This window comes from Struthio camelus, chromosome 2 (genome assembly GCF_040807025.1).
Source record: "Struthio camelus isolate bStrCam1 chromosome 2, bStrCam1.hap1, whole genome shotgun sequence".
In the NCBI taxonomy this organism is placed as follows: Eukaryota; Metazoa; Chordata; class Aves; order Struthioniformes; family Struthionidae; genus Struthio; species Struthio camelus.
Genome location: NC_090943.1, coordinates 33,924,481 through 33,945,744, shown reverse-complemented (window position 1 = coordinate 33,945,744; position 21,264 = coordinate 33,924,481). Strand labels below are relative to the sequence as shown.

The following is a 21,264-nucleotide window of genomic DNA, read 5'->3' as shown; positions in this document are numbered from 1 at the left end:
TTAATCATAGTTATTCTGAGCTGATTTGCTGATTCATAGCCAGACATAACTTAGACTGAAATCCTTGGGAGACAGTAGTGTTCCATAACTTAAAAATATTCTTTCACTTAAAAAAAAAAAAAAAACAAAGCAACATTCTAGGACATACTTGTGAATTGTTACATACCTGGCTTGTTTAAATTAACGCACTCTATTATTCATTGTTACTACTGTGTAGCTGAACAGCGTACTTAGGCAGTCCTTGTCTTCGTGGAAGACTGAGATAAATCATTTATCTATTTACCAAACTCACCTCTGCAAAATTGACTGTAATGGAGTTGCACAGTGGATGTATTTGTCCTACCAAGTGCGACTAAATCCACAATCTCCAGCATATAGTTTCAGAGAAGTCAGCTACTTTGAAGTGATGAAAATGTACTTCTAAGTCTAGTATATTAGGTGCGGAAGACAAGTTTATTTTTTCTAGGGCAAAGTAAATAAAGCGTTTGAGAGTGTTGATTGAGTGCTGTTTTGCTTGTCAGAGTGGAAAACAACTCTGACTGAAGAAAGTTAAAGTTAATAAATGTGAATATTGAGAAAACATGTAAAAACATGAGAATGGGGAAGTTCCTTTAAAGGTGGCACTCCTAGGCTTTTCATATACGTATTTGATATCAGGTCTATTTCTAAGTACTTTTAAAATCTTTGAATCTAATGCTATTAGGGTGACTGAAATACAGAATGTATGTTTGCCTTATACTAGGATACAGAGGAGAGGTGATAGTTTAGGGAAAATGGATTTCAGGAGAGAGAGAAGCTATGAATGGAGCACAGAAGAATTGCTCATAATTAGAAAGTAGAAGGGACTCATACTAGAGGAATGGGAGAGTGTTCATTTAGAACTAGCTTCTGTAAAGTTTCAGGCTGATTCCCACCTGCTTGAAGTTCAGTATTGTGAATTAGCCATGTAAGTGAACTTTGTGGGTATGCATTAGTACTTGGGGTCTTTCTGGGGGGTCAAAGCCGTAGCTACTTGTTTTAGTATGCCAATCTGCAGGACTTATGGTTGTCTGAGCTTGTTACCACACTATTGTAAAAGAAAGGGAATTCCAGTTGTGGTATTTTTAGTATTTTGTGCCACTGGAATTTCCTAGACTGTATCATTCATGTTGTTGAACTGTACAGTTATTTGGTAGTCTTCTATTTCAAATTGGACTGCCAAAAGGAAACATATCAGGGATGCAGATGTGCTTTTTTTCATGCTGTTTTTGAGCTTGTAGTTCTTCAAAAACTTGTTCTTGGGAGATTGTATTTTAGACATGGAGTGTTGGTCTCAGCTGTAGGTGTTTAATGTGTCTGGGATATCTGCAACCTGGATAATGCCTTGCTTGTGACATCAGCCCCCAAAAATCCTTTTCAAATGTTAATGGCTTCTGATTGTTTTAAAATAACATGAGAATTTTCGGTTTTTATCATTATTCAATATAAATAAGTTATATTGCGTTGTTTTAACCAAGTTGTTATTCTGTCTTCAGGTTTCTGTGCCCTATACGTTCTGTTTCATTTTATAATAAAAGGTGTCATCAGCTTAGGTTTTGCTCCCTTTGAATTGACTGGGTTTGCTGATACTAAAACTCAGCCTGGTTATTTATTCACTGAATACATGCATCTAAGTAATTTCCGTTCAGAATTAAAGTATGATAAAATGAGAAAGATGCAGTGCTGTTGTTAAATGGAAAGGTGGACTAGTATGCCTTGAATCTAATGAAAATACTTAATGGTACCTTGTTTTACTGACCTACATGATGCACTTCATTCTTTAGCTTTTTTTAGCCACCGTTGAATCTTTAAATCTTGTATGTATGCTATACTGTATGCAGGTATGTGAAAATTGAATAAAAATCTGAGTACCTCATTGTAAAAGTTTTCAACTGGTGATGTTTAAAGTGGATAATAGAAGACCCTTATTGTTTCTAAAAGTACCTAAAGGCTGGTTCAGTTTCCAGCAAATGGACAAATGAGCTCACTTCTGTGATATGCTAATCCGTCACTTCCATTGAAGCTGATGGAAATTGTAGGTTCTCAGGACGTTTTAGGGTTGTTTTAAGTCAATGGTGGAGAGTACAAGGGTGTTCTTTCATTCCAGTATGTTGTCTACAAAAGAAAACTAACCAGTTAACAGCGTTTGTTTCAATGTCTGTAAAACTAAGAATTATATTTTAAGAGCTTACTGACAGATATTTTGCTACTTTCGCATATTTTAAAAATCTGTGAAGCAGGAAAAAGAAGTAGACAAATATCCTGTACGTGCCAGGTTAACCAGAACTAGTGTGTGACTGTCTTTGAAGTAGTGTGGCCTGGTGGCTGTAAAGGGGTTATTTAAGGATATCCAGTTTAACTGTCCACTTAACATTCAAGAAAGGTATATGATATAATTCGCATATAACTTTGAAGCAAATCCATTTGAGATCTGGGTCAAAAAGGTTAGAAAGTTGAAAATGGGAACTCTGGATAGGGAAATGTTAGTATAAGACCCATACACTTCCTGTAGATGCATAGGACTTTTATGTTGTGATAGGCTCATTTAAAGTGTGAAAATGATCCATAAATCCATATTGACATAAACAAGTATTTATAAATTTAAATATGCACAGATTTCATTTTCTTAATTTTCTTAAAATCGTGTCTGAACCTCTTCCTGAGAGCTGGGCCAAATACCTGTACATTCCTAACATAAATAGCAAGTCAAAGCTTCTCGAATTAAAACAAGTAAAATTCAGATAGCTGATACTTAGCATATATACTTTATCTGCTAATATGGAAGCAGTTCTGTTGTTACTGATCTAGTGCCAAAAGAAAAAAAAAAAAAAAAAAGGGAAATTTCTTGCAGAGATTAAAAGAGTTGGCATCCTAACTGAATGTAGGTAGGCAGGCTGGCTGGCTGATCTTGTTCTTTGCTTACACTGCGTGGTCATAAGGGGCAAAAATCCCTTTAGTTACAGTGATACTCAGTACTACTGTGTCACGATGTTTACACTTCTGAACTAAAAAATGTAATCTATAGCCCTATCTTAAGTACCTAAATTCCATGTTCAATTTATTGGAAGATTACTAAGAGAGGAATTAACAAAAAAAGACTTTGTGCTGGGTAAAGAGGACGTTTAAGCTAACCAGAAGTACAACAGAGTGAACAATGTGTCTTAAACTGTTTCCCTCTTTGGCATGTATGGCAGATGAAAATTCACGGCTTAGTTATTCTGGAGTATGTTGCCAGAAGTACTGTAAATGCAAGAAAATTTCGTGTTGTGGACTTGACCTTGTTATCCCATATGAAAGTAATGTAGGATGTACACAGGCCCATATTTATTCTTGTTTGATCCCTGTTTCTCCTGTTCTGGAGGTGGTCCTGGGAGCTAATGCAGTTCTTGTGCCACTGAGGTAATAAACTTAGCCCCATGTTGGGTCACGTCATCTATTTCAGGGAAGCCGTGCATATGTGCTGGCACAGAGAATGGACATGCAGAAAGGTTATCTAGTATTGATGAAAACAAACAAACCAGTCTTTATACCATGTCTCTCGATTTTAAGTTTTCAGCCCAGTGATGCACCTTAGCTAGTGAATTCTAGGTCATAGCTTTTGGATTATACAAAGCTGTTGTATGGAGTAGGTACTTACTGGCTTTAGTGAGTACTAGAGCTCTGCATTGTGATTTTAGAGTATGGAGCAGTCCTGAACAGAGTCCTCCTTTTCAGAATAAAAGCTGATTCATCATCAAATGACTCCTTGTTATGCTGTTGCTGCGTACATGGTTAAAATTTCTCTCCCTCGTGTGATCTGGAGTGAAGTGAGCCATAATTCTTATGCTTTGTATTGAAATCCATGTTTTCAGTGTCAGGTACAGTTTGAGTGGCCTTATGACGTGAGATACCTCATGATGTTTAATATGTGATTTCTTAATGAAACTGATGGAAAGCAGGTGCTAAGATAAGCTCTCAGCTTGTCAGGTTGGCTTCAGTTCTGCGGTAACGCAAAACTCTAGTGGTTTAAAAATGTCATTTGTTAAAATCTAGGTGCCAGTCCTGAAACTTTTAATTACTTGAGAAGTTAAATTGGGGTTTTAAAAAATATCATGTTTGGATTTATTAGGAATTAGGTCTTCGTGTATCTTTTAGAAGAGCTAGGCCTAAGCTAAGCAGGAGATGTGGTTTGTTGTTGTCAAAGATACAGCAAGAGACATTAATGGATTTTTATTGTGTAGTAAACCAGATGTCAAGAAAACAATGTGTTTGAGAGCTCTTTTAAGAATATCATTTTGAGTATTTCATTTTTATTTAGAATTGCAGTTGGTTTTTTTGTTCCTCAGAGTGCGTGTTTCAGTTACAAGATTTGGTTACGCAAGTCACATTGTATTTTATTGGCCTATTTTATACTCAAAATGTAACACGACATGATTGTTAAAAACTGTAATAAAATATTGGATCAGCCTAAGAAATCCTACTTTGCTAACTGGTTTTCTCGAATAGTAACTATTTCAAAAAAACCCAACACAATAGGCATTTTTAAATAGACTTAACTAATTACAGAAAAGCTGTGGCTAGCATGCTGTTCTGTTTCTTTTCCCATGACCCTCTAATTTTATAACTTTTTTTGTATGTGACCAATTAAAATATGACGGCAGAACAAAATAACATTAGCCAAATGCCCAGCGGCTGGGATGTAGAAGAGGTAATAATCCATGTCCTAGAATCATAGAAAATAGAGGGGGGACAAGTTGTAGATAATTTAGTCTCTCTACTTCTGCTTATTCTCTCCCTGATACTACATCTGCTAAATTTTACTTCTCTTTTAGTATGTTGATGTATTACTAAAATCATAATGATATTTAGTTTTGTCAGTTTCTTTTCTATGACAGAAGTCAGACTGATACCCTGTGGGTTAGGGAGATGGCTTAGGTGTACACTGTTTTTCTGTGATTTCACTGTTCTCACTGATCTTCCTGTACTGTGTTTTGCCTTTGGATAACAAGAGATATCATTTTGCTCCATAGAGTGTTTTATGTAGGTATGTCTTCCCCTTTATTAGAAATAAAAGGAGCTTTTAAGATTTTGAGAAAGTGATTCAAATAGTCTTCAGTCCTATGAACCTGTTGAATCTCTCCTCTTTAGGCATGAGAAATTGATTCCTGTCTGTCTGCGTTATGTTTTTTAAAAAAAAAAAAAAAAAAAAAGGAGCTAAGATTTTAGAACTTAGAAAATGCTTAGCTGCGTTCCTCTTGGTTTTATTGTTCAATAATGTGAAAGGGGGAGGGAAGACAACTGCAGCTCTTTGTCTTCCAAGAGGAAAAAAGTGTCTTAGAACTCACTTTTAACGTCTCATTTTGCCATTCACTGCTTATTTGAGGTCAGAAACGGTGCAAGAAGTGACTTGACTGTTATATACAAGGGCAGGATTTCCCAGCAGAAGTAAAACGATATCAACACTTACGTCGCTCTTATTTTATGTGATAAAATATGTAATTTTTTCTGCAGCAAAACTTTCTGGATCTCTGAAGATCTTCTGTGGCTGCAGTGAAAATGTCAGAATTTACCATTGGGAGTGGTTGCTAGGTATACTGATCTAAGATGCTGGATAATTCTAAATATTTGGAACAGCATCAATTATTCTTTATTATTAAAGACAGATTATAAAGTAATACAGTATAAGCATGCCATTCTCAGTGGTTAGCATTGTTTGGGGAATATGCTTTTCTCCCTGTGACTTGATAAGCGATGTTTTACCATTCCTTCCTTTTCTTCTTGGATTAGGTTACAGAGTACTCTTGTTCCGGTTGCCTTTAGCTTCATTTCAAGTTCATGTGACCATATTATAAGTGACTGACAAAGTTTGGATGGTTTTTTCGTATCAAAATGACCAAAAACGAGCTTGGAGAGCTCTGTTTCAGAAATGCCATAGAACTGTGAATGATGTTTTCTGTGATCTTTAATACTGTGTATTTATGGAAAGCTCAAAGGAATATATTTAATTGGTTTTACACCTAAGCAAAACCAAAATTGAAGTATCAACCTTTTAATGTCTGTGCTGGAGCACAATGCTGCTGGGTATTGAATACTTTCTGATGTATGCTGTGTTCCTGGTGACTTCACTGGTAATTGGAAATGCTCAGTATTTTGAAGGGTGAATTCAGCATGGAGGAAAACTCAACGCTCTGCAACTTTTCTTGTTGCTTATTTCAGAGTAGTTTGGCCAAATTGCAATCAGTGAAAACAACGGGAGTTGTGGATTGTCAAGACTGCTCAGGTGTGTCTCTTTGCTATTCTATATCTGAATAGGTCTAGATCTGCCCTCACAGAAACCACCTAATATGTATGTAGAAGAAAGAAAAACAGACCTCTTAGATCTGTACATGTATTTACAATAGATGTGTATGAAGAACTTGAGGCTCTTTTTTGCCCCTCTTTATGTACTTATACAATCTTCGAAAAGGTAAACAAGTAGAAGACCTATTTTAGAACTGATTTTTGTGACTATGGCTATCTGATATACATTAATGTTAATAAACACTTAAGGCTTTTTTTTTGTGTTTTGTTCTACAGGCAGCAGGAGCAATTCGTCCTCTAGTTTCTACTGTTATCGCTTCTTCTGCAGATGGCTGTTTAGACCACTCATTAGAACGTGCCCGGTATAGAGCAAGTGAAATGCCTCAGGCTTTCTTGTTTGGTATAATCTATCAAGCATACCAACAGGTAAGCCTTTGAGTTTCTGATAAGATTTTTTTCATCCATTTACTCTTAGTAAAAAAGAGAACTTTAGTTCTCTGCTCTCAAAAATAGAGATTCAACATCCATTTCAGATCATATAAAATTGTATGTGTGTTGTTTCTCTGTAGTCTTTTGATGACAGTGCTTTATCGTTCTCATCTATTCAAATTTTTCCATTATCAAACTGCCAAATATAAATGTGATAATTTGGGGCTTTTAGGTGATGAACAGAAGTATTATTCTTGCCTAATGGAACATGCTGAAATGTGTATTTTGTATGCTGAGTCATATTTCCTGCTGGTTCTATTGTAGCAAATTAATTTACACCACCAGAGGCTCTGGCCTTCCAAACATACTGTACTTTATAAATGCATTACACTTCTCACAGCTTTAATTTGCTGCTCTCTTCTCTAAAACTTCTCTAAAATGCTGTGAAGTTAATTAAGGTTTTTAAAGTACCTTTAAAGATATTTGTAATACCTTTATATTACTTTTTCTTGCTTTCTTTGCTTGCATTCATTGTAATTTCTGCCCCTTACATCTTTTTTTCCTGTGACACACTTAATTTCTTCTTTTTGCTTCATATGGAGATGAGTCAAGCAGAAATTCTGCTTCGTTGTGAGGCATCTGAACCATTGGAAAGACTAATGTACTTTGATTTTTATTGCATGTTCAATAGAATACTTAAATAAGTGGCCTAACGCACTTAAAGTTAGGTATATATTAGGTATGCACTGTCGACTTAGAATATCTCAAGTAAAGAGTTTTGGATGAGGGTTATGATAATGCCATATGATATTATGGTGGGACACAGGCTATTCTAAAATATTGGGATGTTATTAACTTGACACATCCAAGTAAGTAAATTTAATGTTTCATATTATATGTGTTACAGCAAATGATTGTATTGCACATACTTTGATTAATGGCTGAATATATTTACATAGTCTCTCTGTTAATTCCTCATTTTTTCTAAGATAGTGCTTTAACATCATCTTTATGAAAAAAAAAAAAAAAAGGGAGGGGGAGTAGTCTAGTAATCTGTGACTGTTTTGCCTTTATTCCTGTTGATGACTGCTTTCATTTGCCCCACCCTGCATTCACAGTTTACTGGAAGCACGCCAGGCTTTCTGTCTCAGCCTTCTACTTCCTTTTCATTCATCACCTTGTAGAAATTGTCTGTCCTCCAGGTATCTTCCAGGTTGACTTAAGGCCTTTTTGAAGGCTTGAAAGTTACCAACAACAGAACAAATGTGTGGACTGCCACTGAAAAAGAAATAATTACTTGTTCAGTAATTGTTTTGCTCTGAACTGTTGGCACAAATTCCATGTCATACCCTTCATGCTTTTTATCTGAACTTATTCTTAGACGGTGAAGATGAGGGGCTGTCCACAATGAAGAGCTACTCAAGTGATCGGAGTAACTCCAGCTTTTTTGCTTTTGATGGGAAGCAGGAGAATGTTGTTGGTACAATGCTATCACAGCAAATACTTCTAACTGAAAGTCACTGACTTGGATATAGTGGGCATATGTGTTGCCAATGGCACCATGTATGTGCGTGGAATACATCTCAAGAGGCAACAGCTACTGTTGTTTATACAGCCTTTTCTTTCTTGTTGATGTGCATCTGTTTTGAAAAATTACGTGTTTATATGTTATTTCTGAGGGGGGGAAAAAGTATATTATTTTTTTCCTACTGTATTTACTGTTAGTTTGCAGATACAATAGAGCTGGCAAATATATAAAAAGCTTTCTTCCTCAATGACTTGCTCAAAAGGCAACTATATTTGCACTCGTTATGCTCCTCTGAATGCTGAGTGCACTCTTCTCACATATGCATTCCATCAGTCTCTTCTTTGTATCCCTGCTCTTTCAACAGCAAGCCACCAAAGTTGTTAGCAACCAACCATAGCTATGGTTCCTTGTCCCCAGTTCCCTTTGCGTTGGATAAATTCTGGTCATTTGAATGCTCTGTGCCTTAGAGCTCTGGGAAGGGTAACACTTCACTAAACCTCTGAACTCATATTGTTTGCTAATTATTTATGTTTCAATAGTGCCTAGCTGTCCAAGTCAAGGATTAAGACCCTATTGTTCAGGGAACTGTACAAACAAGTAACAAAAGATAGATAATTGTTGTCCTGAAGAACTTAGTCAAGCTACTGTGGAGGACAGATTTTTGTAGGAATGAATGCAGCTCAGGATGCTTCGTAAATATTAATATAACCACCATTAGTTCCCACAACAACCTCGTGAAGTAGGTAAGTATCATTCAGCCAGGTTGTTTGGATGCTTTTCTTTGTGTGGCCTCTGATTTTTGTGTGCTGAATCGCAGTTTAGATTTCACTCTAGTCTCTTCTGGTGCCTGTAACATATATGTTCCTAACAGATTGTCTGTGTTCAGATCTGTGTTGCTTTGTGATTTAACTCTGACCATGTCAAGGTTCCTTACATCATAACTATTAACTTCACAATTTATGGTAGTACTGTTGTAACCTTATAGATATTGTCACTCAAAAATTGCACACAATTCCGTTGTCTTTTTAATGACTCAGAGGGCCCATTAAAACATTTTCTTTCATTCTTCATTGGCTTGAATATATGATATTTAAGCCCCATTTCACAGGCCTTTTCAAAGGGTAAAAAGCCAATATTTTTATTTTTAATGTAATTTTTCTGGCTTTAGAGTTTTTTTTATTACAACCACTTCCTCAAAAAATATTTTCGACTGAAAGTTGCATCAAATGGTAATAGAGTCTGGTTGGTTACTCAGAGACAGGGTTGAGTACTCCATCCCTTACCTCTGAAGTACGCTTTGGCATAATTTCTGTGGTGTTCTAATTTTAATTCATCTTAGGTGGCAGAGGGGGAATTAGGCAGTTGCACGAAAAGATACTTATTACATTATATTATTTTCAAAAGGGTTGCTGGTTATCTCTAGTTACATCTCCTTTTGCTAGCTATGGCAACCTGAAATCTTCTACTCTTTGGGGCAGTTCTCCACTTGCGATTCCATAATGTTTCTTGATTATGACAGGGAAGTTATTTCTTCTTTCTACTCTGCTGATGTAAGGTAGCCAAGGACTTCTACCTGTAAAGTAGTTTTTGATTAAGACAGATCCCTGGAGAAGTAAATATATCTGAAATGAAATGAGCAAGCCATCAAAAACACTTGGCCAGTTGGTGAGCTACTGAGTATTACTAGGTCTTGCAATAGTTAATTTTGAAATTTTTTTTGCCACACTGAAGCAGTAGAAAAGATTCATGAAAATATTTCCTTAAAAATAAACTCATACTTTTCATTTAATTAGAATTAAGTGCCAATTATCTGATATAACTTTTGTAATATGCCTGTGTATATGCTTGAGAGGGAAAAAAAAAAAAAAAAGACATCCAGGTGTCTCACATCTTTATTGGGGGAATGCATACAATTTGAGAACCACTGTTGCTTCTTGGTGGAAGAAAAATTGGTAGTGCTTTGTCTGCTTTTTTGTGATGCAGCACATAACAAGGAGAGATGTAACAAGGAGGGGAAGTCTTGTCAGGTCTCAAATGCTAGCGACTCCAATGGAGTGAGGACAAAGACCACTATTCAGAAAAAAACCTACTCCCACTCCAGAGTAGTTATATTGATTTTAACGTTTTTATAAAATTCCTATTACATTGTTATATATACATTTTACTCTTAGCTACGGAGACCTTTTGGCCTACATAATTGACATCACTGAACTGTCAGCTAAATTAATGTTAAAGTGGTTGTGCGCATAAGCCAGACTAAAAACATTCAAAGTCAATATTGAAATTAAGCGACTGTTCAGAAATCACAATAGACAGTGAAGCTAAAATGGTGTCTTGATCTTAAAAGGCCTCATTACTCTGACTTATGTGTCATTAGATAGCGCACTTAGCTATAAGAAATGAATAGGTGTAATGGGATTTTGGCAGACACAGGCAGTTACCCCTGTATTTAAAGTTGCTTAATGCTTTCTATTACAAGACTTTTTGTTCTGTTGGCTTGGGAAAAATAGCCATATGTACTTATATTTCAGTGAAGTATTATAACGCCTCTGCTGTAACAGGATTTTGGAATTCAGTGCTGGGATGGTCTTGACATTAGAAGTGGGTGAATTACCTAGGCCTTGTTATATGTGCTTCTGAGTGTCACTATGTTGCATATGATATATATGCCTTCTCACCTCATATCCTTATGAAGTGCAGCACTACTTACATGCCCTTCATTTTGTTAAATATAGTCTTTATTTGGTATGATTATGTGCTTGACATACAGTGGGCAAGTGGCAGGTGCAAAGAGTTGCAAGAGGAGAAAGAATTTTATATAATGTGTGGTATCTCATAGGCACGAGAGTTAGGCCTTGCCTTAACCAGGGGCCTTTCCTAGGGATGTTGGGTGAAAGGTCATATAAATGCATTAAGGGGATAAACTTAATGTCACGTCAGTGATCTTAATTCTAGTATGTCCTTATTTGTGAGTGCTTGTTTCCTGAGCAATGTAAAGAATGTACCACTAAATGTCAATAAATACTTAAGCTGGAAAAGTTAAACGTCTTAAAAATCGAAAGTGTAACTGTAAGAAGTAAAACCTATGGAAAGGCTTTAAAATTGCAGAAGCCAAGATTGACTTCTGTTCTGACTTACCTGGGACAAAAACAACTAGTTATGTCTTTTTTTAGGTTAATATAAATTAATTTCCTGATTTTTGGAAACACATATTTTTTCTGCTTATATCATCCCTTAGGGAAATCAGAAAGCTCTAAGTGTTAAATGAAAATCCGCCCTTTCCAAAGATAGCAAATAAAGGATGCATTTTTTTGGACCAGACTTGTTCATTTTTGCTTAAGGTTATTTCATATTGCTGTTCAGCTTTTTAAATTAAATAGGAGGCTTTGCAAAATATGATCACATAAACCTGAGAGAGGGGAAAAAAAGGCTTCACTTACCAGAAGTCAAGGGTTCCCTGGAGCCGTATCTTGAGAGGAATTAGAGCATCAGGAAGTCAAGCAGACCACCTTTTTCCTTTCATCGGAGTAGGCTGAGACCAATTTCTCTAATACTTGATTCTGACATATTGAGGAATGCGCAGAGATCTTTTGTTTTTAATCATAGAAAATATCTTGTTGTATCATATCATGTTAATGTACAAAGACAGACAACCACATCGTAAAAAGGCTGTAATAACCAAACTTAACAAAGCATTATGCACCTGAAATGTATTTGTCAAGGTAGGGAAGGTGGCAGGAACAATGAAAAAAAGCTTTACCTGTCCTGATCTGGCAGAGGAACAGTTGAAAGTGGAAACAGAAGAGAAGTATTATGTAGAAGACCCTGAATGGCTCCTATGAAGGAGATGTCAACAAAAAGCCAAGGGAGCGTTATACAATAGTTAGAGAGTTGTCAGTATCAATGCTTGGGGGTAGGATAGGATTGTTCACCAATTTGACCAGTTTTGGCAAGCCAAGGTCTTGTGAAGAAAAGAGCTACACACAGCTGAAGAAAAGTTGGGACATTTGAAGAATTCTTGAAGAATTGTCTTCTATGGATGACATGGAAAATTCTGATCAGTCTCAAGATCTTCTTCACCTGGGAGATTTTAGCACAAAATCTGCATCTTATTTTGTGCTGTTTGTATTGAGTATGTAGTTAGTTTGATTGTATGTTGATAGTAGACCTTTTGTAGATTTTGAAAGATTGTATTTAGCTAATTACAACAACTAAGCTGAAATAAAAAAAAAAAAAAGGAGCAGGAATCAGGAATATCCTCCTCTTACAGGAGGATAAACTTCAACATCAGTAGAGATGTTTTTTTGGATGCATGTCTATGAGCTCCTTACAAATATCCATAAGGAACAAACTGATGTTAAGGATTCTGTCCAATCAATTTATGTAGAGACTAGTGTGTTTTGGGACTACATTGAATTAATACATCCTCTGTTCATAGCCAACATTACCCATTTTTTGGTTAGTAAGGAATCACATTTGTTTTTGGGAGGTTACCACATCTGCCTGCATAGGAGAGAGCTGCTATATATAAGCATAGTAATGACAAGTTACAAAATAATACTGTGCTTGGGAGAATCATGCAAATACTTTGATGCTGAATTCTGCTAGGCAGATGTTCTTCCATTCTCAAAAAATCATTACAAGAGGTACCCAGATGGAGTTGTGATGGGGAGAAGAGATGTTCTGCAAAGTGGAGCAGACCTGGTCGGAACCAGGTCTTCAATAGAAGAAAAGGAAGATTTTTTTTCTTGTTGTTCTGGTCATGAAGTCCTAAAATTTTTCTCATCTAACAAATGCCTGAGAATGTTCAGGGAAGATTTTGTCAGAATAAGAAAGGAAGTTGGCTATTATTAGGTCCATTGTAGAAGTATTTCCTCAAAATATTGTCTTTTTGTGTATGTAAATAATGGGGAGTGTATTCCATGTGAATTTTGTAAACTTCTGAAGTGCTTTTTAAAAGAGCAGAATGTTACTGCGATTCTTCTCTTTCAAACATGTGTGAAACATTTTAGTATTCTCTGTAGCAGGAAGTAGAGTCAGCTGTAGCAATTTAGTAATATTTTGGCCTAGGTCAGGCAACTCCTTCGAGGCATGATGTCTAGACTGATTTGGGGATTTTCCTGTGGGTTCATTCTTTGTTAAAGAAATCAATGATGTCTGTCAAATTAGCATTGCCAGGAGCAACTGGGGATTAAATGAACAGTAGTGGACAAATTGTTGACTAAAACCTTGGTAACTTTGGGAGCAAGGGTCAGACTCAGAAAAGGATTCAAGGGTCAAAATGTAAGTGAAGCAGAATTTGGCAATTAATTCTAAAACCGGATTCCTGAAAAAGGACTTCTCACCTACCTCCTAAGATTAGAGATACTTAAGGCTCAAAGGCACATCAACTTTTTCCTTTTTTTCCTTCCATTCACCAAATATTGAACTTTGTGTGTCTGCCAAGGCATCTAAGTTGTGACAAGGCTCAGCAGCTTAACGTTTAGCTCACTTAGAGCTTCATTTGGAGAAAAAAAGGTATTTAAAACTTTGCTTTATGCCATACAGCCATAGATTGATGATATGGGTCACAGCTGTTTGTTTTACACTGCAAAAAAAAAAAAAAAAACATGTTCAGTGTAAAAACACTGAAAAGAGGTAACAATTGTTTCTGACATGGCAAAAAGTTGGTAAGATTATGTAGATTCTATCATAAATTGTAATGGATTATATTGCTCTTCCTTCAACTCTTTTTTTTTTTTTTAAAGAGGCAGACATCTTTTATTCGGAAGGGTATTATTTTGTAAGGATGATCAGTTTACCTCATTCTCTTCAAATGTGTCTTGCAGCTTCTGTATATATAGCGTGTGTGTGTATATATGTAACATATATACACACACACACACACGAATGTATGGAGGTCCACTTCCTTCCTCTCACCGCAGCTTTGGTCACCTGCTTTGCTATACTCTTTTTTTTTTTTTTTTTTGTAGTTGCATGTTCAAGTCTTCTAAACATACGCCATGTGATGTTGTTGTATTTTTCCTAACACTACATTTCATTGTGTATCTTTAGGTTTTCCTTCTCATCAACTGCATTCTGGAAAACTGAAGGAATAAGTGTTTTAGGGATTAGTCAAGAGCTAGCCAAAATGAGTAATAGTAAGCTACTAGTTGTATAGCATGTATGAAGACAGACAAGCTGGTCCCCTTCCTGATGTAGAGTTCTAAAGGTAGCATACTTCCAGCTGCCTATAAATGTAACAGGCACTTACAGGTTTAAGGTAATTGCCTACTTGATTGGCACCATTCAGCGTACTTGGTTGAACAGTAAAGTAACTTAGGTTGTTTCAGCTTGTTGACATTCCCACTCCAGTTCCTTTGATGTCAGACAGTATAATAATATAGATTTTAATTAGCTGTATAATAGTATCAAGATGGAGAATGTCTTAAGTTTTTCATTGTGTAATCCAAGCATATGAAATAACATAATAGAGGAAGGCCTTTCTGCTGATTTGTCTATGGGTAATTAGGATTTTTAGATCGATTATTTGAAAGAAAAATCTGTGTAGCTCATAGTAGCACATTTCTCTGTACACGAGGTGGTCTTGTTTTGTTAATGGCCTCCCTTTCATTATTGTGGTTCATTTCTGTTTGGGTTTTGTCTCTGTTTTTAAACCCATTAAAAAAATGATTCTTTCTGAATTTCAGTACAACCTGACTTCTGTTCTATTCCATTTCTGTTGAGAATAGGTACATTTTTGCCTTGATTCCAAATTGTAACAATTCACTTTTGCAGAGAATTTTGATTTGCCTTTCTCTGTTCATCTTTAGGCTGATGCAGACAGCCCATCACTGAAATATGGGCTCATCGGTCTTGCCTAAATGAATGCCCTAATTTCTGTAGTGTTCAGGTTGTAGTTGTGATATGCTTTCCAAAGAGATTTTACGGTTGCTTCCTTTGGCCTTTTTTTATCCCCACAGCTCGATCCTGAGCTTTAGACTAATAAATTGTTTGTGTTTTTTCTTTGCCCTTTCTCTGCTATTAAAAATCTATCCAATTTTACAGAATTATTTTCAGGATAAATGTATTTATTGATTTTTTTTCAGTAATGTTTTCATTTATTCAAAACCTAAAGCTAGACTGGTGGTCTGTTGAGAAAACCATGCTAGTTTAGATAGCTCTGTACTTGATTAGTTCTTTGGCGCAATGGTAAAGGCAGGATATTCTATGAATCCCCACCTTGCCCTAATTAATTTCTACCACAAGAATGTTTGGAGAAATTCTGATGCCTTGCATAGGGGAAAAAAAGAAGTTTTTTTGCTAGTGGGATAATTATTTCCATTCTATGGCACTCCTCATCCTGTAGGATCTCAAAACACTTTGCAAATTTGCATTCCAAGCTCTTGGAACTATTTAATGCAGTAGTGCAAAGCTGCCGTACCTGTTGTGAAATCCAAAATCTCTGTAGCAGTAAAAAGGAATTCTGTGTTCAGATAACGATTTGGAGGGGTTATGTGGGGAGACATATTGCAGTTATTCAAATTAGAGATTAGACTGGATTATGAGAATGTTGTTACAAGTGTCACAGGATTAAACCTCGTAAGTCCTGAAGTGTACTGTATCCACACTAATCACCAGTTTGGCCCAGATTCAGAAAATGCCAAGTACTGAATGAGAATCACTGTATGCAGCAGACAGGAGACCACCCATTTAAATTATGATCTGCTGGTTATTTTGAGAGTGAAGAAGAATACAAAGTAGTGATGCTAGGACTTTTCATCTGTGGGCTACTGACTGTTTAATGTATCCAAAGGCAAGGAAAAGGGTTATTTATGATCTTGCATAATTTCAAGAAGTGATTCTCCAAGTAAATTGTGCCAAGAGAGAATAATCTTTTCTATTTAAAAAAATATAAAAATAAAACATATACTTATAGCTTGGCCTGAATTTGGTTTACCTCTGCCTCCAACCCTGATCCAGTTGTTGGTTGCTGCCTAATCTTAGAACCTGATATACTTAGAAATCTCTTTATTGAGGGACTGTGAATAATCATTTCTTTACATTTTCTTAGAATAATGTTAATCTGTAGTTTTCTACATTGGGGCAGGTTGTTTCTGTTGTCTTGGTCTTGTCCATCTAACTCTTCTCCAGGTATTTTTCCAGTTGAGAAGAATATGTTTTAAAGTATTAACAACACATCTCAATACAGTATTTTGACTACTAGTGTTGCCATGTAGAATATTAGCATTTTCTTATTTCTTCCTGACATCAGTAAAATATGACTTTAAATAACTGAAATTGTGAATGAGATCTTAAATTCTATGTTCTACGGGTAGATCATGGTCAGGTGCATACTCAAAATGACTCCTGTGTCCTTTTTTGATATCAGAAAAGTCAATACTGTCTCACGATTACTCTGGATCTTGTTTTATGAGGCCAAACTGATGAATAACTAGCTCTTATGTACATCAGATATTTCATCTTCATACCAATATCCACTATCTATTCTCACTCAGTTTGTATTCTTGTTTTCATTATGCCTGGATTTTGTTGCAGTGACGCTGAGGATATATCTACGTTACTGACTGGTGTGGCACAAAGAGAGAATGATGGGAGCATGTGTTCTGTGTGTGTTTTGTTTTATTTTGTGTGTGTGTGGTCTGCTATTGTTCCAGGTTCGTATGTCCATACCGTGTCTTTATCAGCAATGAAATTCATGCCAGTTGCTAGGTATGTGTATGCAATGCATGTGTAGAACCTTGGCTGCCAGGGAACTTTCTGTCCACCTTTCAAATGGGGTGCTTGAGCTGGTGCCCTGGTATGTGACTTCCACCGTGATCCCACCAAAAGGGATATCAACTGGAGCTCTCCGGTGGTGGATCAAGTGCATTCTGTATCATTTTGTGTACAGATGCAGGAAAAGCTTGCTCGAAAAAGAATCCCTCTTGCACATGAAGTTGCTAATGTAGACACCCCCCTTGACATTTCTTGTTTTTAAGTACTGGTACGCTTTCTTTGGTCAGGTAATTGCCTGCAGTTATTCTATGTTGAGTCTTTTTTTTTTATTTTTAATAGCAAAGGCACACTTTCCCTCTTTCCACAGGTTGAGCATGATTTATCTAACAGACGAAACAGACCTCTTTCACTGGAAGGAATGAATTATGGCTTAGGCTGGCTTTGTAGGAGTTAAGGCTCTCCATCCAGTCTTCAAAAAGAACTAAGGACTTTCAAAATGATAATGTTAGTGTTTTTATGATTCTAATGTGAAGTTGAACTCATGTACTGCTTTAACAGAATGATTGGTTGGTTTGAACCGCTCCCCTTGCAGAGACAGAAGCAATAGCAGTGAGAATAAGATAAAGACTTAAAGATTAGATTTTAATGATAAAAGTACTATCATAATAAAGGATAACTCTTATACTTTCTCAAGACAATGCTAAAACTGGGTTCCTCTCTTTTATCCAGAGTCACTTCTAAAGTTGCTGGGACTTTCATAGCCTTATACTGGGATCTAGTGTTGTGATTATAATTCCTCTCCTATTTCATTTTGAGGTCAGAGCTAGATAATGATAGTTAACAAAATGAATCTCTGCTAATTAGATAGCTACCTTATTTTAAGGGTATTTCTTTGGTGATTCCAAGCTAAATCTACGTCGAAGTAGATGATGTTGATCCTGAAAATAAGTTAGTTTCTTTTTGGTTTTTTATTTGTCTAAATTTAGCTCTTTTCTCCTAGATCATATCTTTTGGTCACAAAAACCAATTGCTTGTATGCTGTTCTAGTTTATAACATTTGATTTGAAGTAAATTGCAGCAGCCTGCCCAAAATGGATGGAAATATCCATGTGAAAAATTTATTCCCAGATCTGACAAACAATTTTTGTTTAATTTATGCTCATAAGTGCAAACTTTATCTTATTTAAATATTATGTTTTCAGCATCCATATGCATTTCTGAATCCCATTGAGCTTTTACCTACGGTGATAGTGAGTTCTTCAAAAAAATTTGTGCTTTGTATTAAAAAAAGAAGGTGACATACATACATAAGGAGATACAGACGCATTAGCGAAGTGGTACCCAACCTTGGCTGATAGGTGAAACTTTAAACAGTTACAAGGAAAGCAAATTTCATGTTGCCCACACTGAGTGCTTTGTGCTCAGCATTTTTGCCTATGGGATGGCTACTTCTAATGTCTAGCAGCAAATGATGTATAGCTAACAGTAATTGTCAGTCTCAGCAGATCATAAACTGCTTTCCAAGAAGGCTAAGAGCAATAAAATGCATGGCAGGTTTTACTTTGAAGCTAGCGTGTCTGCAGCAGCAGTAGAGAATGTGGTTGCTGATGATGGCAGTGTGGACTGCGTTCATTGACCCGGAAAGTTTGTTACAGAAACAGGAGAAGCAAAATTACTCTTTTCATTTTTTTAAAAAAGGTGCTTAGGAGCATTGCTTGTTTTTAATCCTTGTCTCAATAACTTCTAAACTCTTTGTTCAATTTCAAATCAGAATTGGCAGGAGGACAGAGATTTCAATGATGTTAAGTCAATGTACAGTCAATATACAGTTTTTGAAAATCATCAGCTGGGAGGACGAAGGAAATGTAGATGAATGCTGTCACTGAAAGGAGAGTTGGTACCTAAATTAGAGCCTTCAGGCTCTTAGGCTTTCAGCTCTGCTACTGAAATGTGAGTTCAGCTCTTACGTCGTTTTTCTTTGTGACAGACCTTTTAGCGTATGGGATCTTGGAACCAACTAACGCAGAAGTTGTTTAATTGGTATTTAGTGGACTTGGAAGCAAACTGAATATCAAATGGGCAGTCAGGAAGTGATATGGGGATCTAAAAGTAGAGCACAGGGAAATCATGACATGTTTGCAGAGAGCACTTGGAATTACTGCAGTGAAAGACATTGGGATATAGGTTACAGAACTGCAACCCCTTCACTTCCCCACAAAACAGCAACCAGGGTTGCTTAATTCTGTTACAGAGTAAATTGCCGTATCTTTATCTATCTTCCCTGTGAACCACTACTACATCTGGATGTATCTAGTGCCAATTTTAAAAATTAACTTCAGTAGAAATTGCTTCAGAGATGAGTTTATTCCAATTTACATTGATGTCATTGCTTCTTGGTTCACCTGTTTCTTCCTCTCATCCCCTCTTAAAGAAAAAAATAATAATTTTCAGTCCCCCAAAATGCCTTTTAGCATGTCTTTGAATATTGAGCAGTTGAAAAGCATTTTTTAAATATTTTTCTGTGTCATTTAAAAAGCTAAACTACTCTATTTTCTTGCTATTGTGGATATGCTTTGTATCAGTGTTTCCAGCTGTTTCCAACATTTCAAATCTGTGGTTTGAAACTTAAACCATGTCTATTGCTTCACAAAGCTATGTGTGCATGACAAGTATGGTTAACTGTTCTGTGTCAAGCTTTGTGTTAAAAAGTCTTTCAATCAAAATGAGACTTCAGAAATAGTTATGGTTTTAAACAGATTGTTGTAACGTAAAGTGGCTCTGGATGTGTTTGGGATGCCTAGGTCAGTAAGAATTTTGCTTAAAGATAATCTGTAATTTTTTATTACAGGCATTCCTTCATAATGCTTAATTTCATTAACTGACTTTCTTGGAGAATAGCAAAACCTTCACATTCTGCACCTTATATATGGATTTTAAAATTCACTTATATAGAGCTGTTCAGCCTAGTAAATACTCTATACAAATTAAGCTGGTCTTGAGTTGATACTTTTATTTCGTTGTTCTCCTCTCAAATCAATGTATTGGACTTGCAGAACAGTACACTGTGACAATATTTTTAGGTTTAAACAATTATAGATAATTAGAATGGTAAATGTCATGAGGTACAAGTGTTGGTGAAATATGTTTTTAATTATTACTTTGTGTCATATTTCATCCCTTGAAGTCAGCAATACCCTCAAGATGCTTTATCCCATTTATGGAACTTTTCCACTCCCTAGTAATTGTGTGTAATTAATACCTTGCTAAGAAGTTGGAATTGCTTCATCTTGTCCTAATACCATTTGTTGCCCATATATTTAAAATTACAAATTAGTTTTATTTAAAATTAAAGCAAGATATTCCGAAGGTGAACTTTCCTAAAACTTTCTCTTCCATTCTAAGGCAAAAGAAAAATCTTTTTTTTTTTTTTTTTTAAATGTGTGTGTTATAGGTGTTACTAGAAAATAGTTTGCATTCTACCTGAAGAATTTCCTCAGAAGGAAAATATTTTGGTAATAAATAATTGGGATCCAAAGTTACTAGCCCATTGCTAGTTTCATGGGGGATTTATCTCTGAGTCTCTGTACTTGAGAGATTTGGTGGTTCTTTAGTTCCTTATTTAGTTCTTGTATAATTTTCTTTAGTAATCTGAAAGAAGTCCTCTTTATATTTTTAGGCTCTTTTTTATCTCATTGTTTTTATTTTGTTTGGATACTCAAAGCAATTGAAAACTGCTGTACAGAAGTGTAAAGCTTAAATTAATTTTCTTTCTAGATGAGTTGTATAAAAGGATCTTCTTTTTGATTGCAGTCATGAAAATCTACAAAGACAAAAGTTATTAATTTAACATAAGAATGACAACTATAATTTTTCTAAGACCTTTCTGTATATTAATAATATTATTCGAATGTATAATGGTCATGAATTTATTGAACTTTAGTGATGCATTATAAAACAAGAATAGAAAATAAGAATTTTCTTTTTTTATTAAAATTCTTCAGGAAATGAAGAAAATTAGCAAGTTATATTTCAGCACTCTCACTCAGATCTTCTTTAACCACTTTAGACTTTTGCATTCTTGACAATTTTGAATTCTTAGATCTCAGAGGCAATGCACTTTTCCCTAAACATTTTCTGATTAGTTTTGATTTAAACTATTTCCAAGAAATGGTTTTAATGAATGTATTTTGGGAGAGTTTGCGGTTGCTTTGGGGGAAAACTCTGAAAGAGAATTCAGAGCTACATACTTTTTCTTTACAAACAATATAAAAAACCAAATCCTCTATATTAGG

The 21,264-nt window shown here is 35.7% G+C and overlaps 1 protein-coding gene across 6 annotated transcripts in view; it reads left to right on the top strand.

The window, feature by feature from the left end:
• Positions 1 to 21,264, top strand: part of CRPPA (CDP-L-ribitol pyrophosphorylase A) — a 128,111-nt gene that overhangs the window by 20,914 nt on the left and 85,933 nt on the right. For all 6 annotated transcript variants that reach the window (XR_011139630.1, XR_011139629.1, XM_068935016.1 and 3 more), the window contains exon 3: positions 6,574 to 6,723. Coding sequence is in view for 4 of the 6 variants with exons in the window: in XM_068935016.1 (XP_068791117.1) it covers positions 6,574 to 6,723 (150 nt within the window). In the remaining 2 variants the exon portion in view is untranslated. The remainder of the gene's footprint in view (positions 1 to 6,573; positions 6,724 to 21,264) is intronic.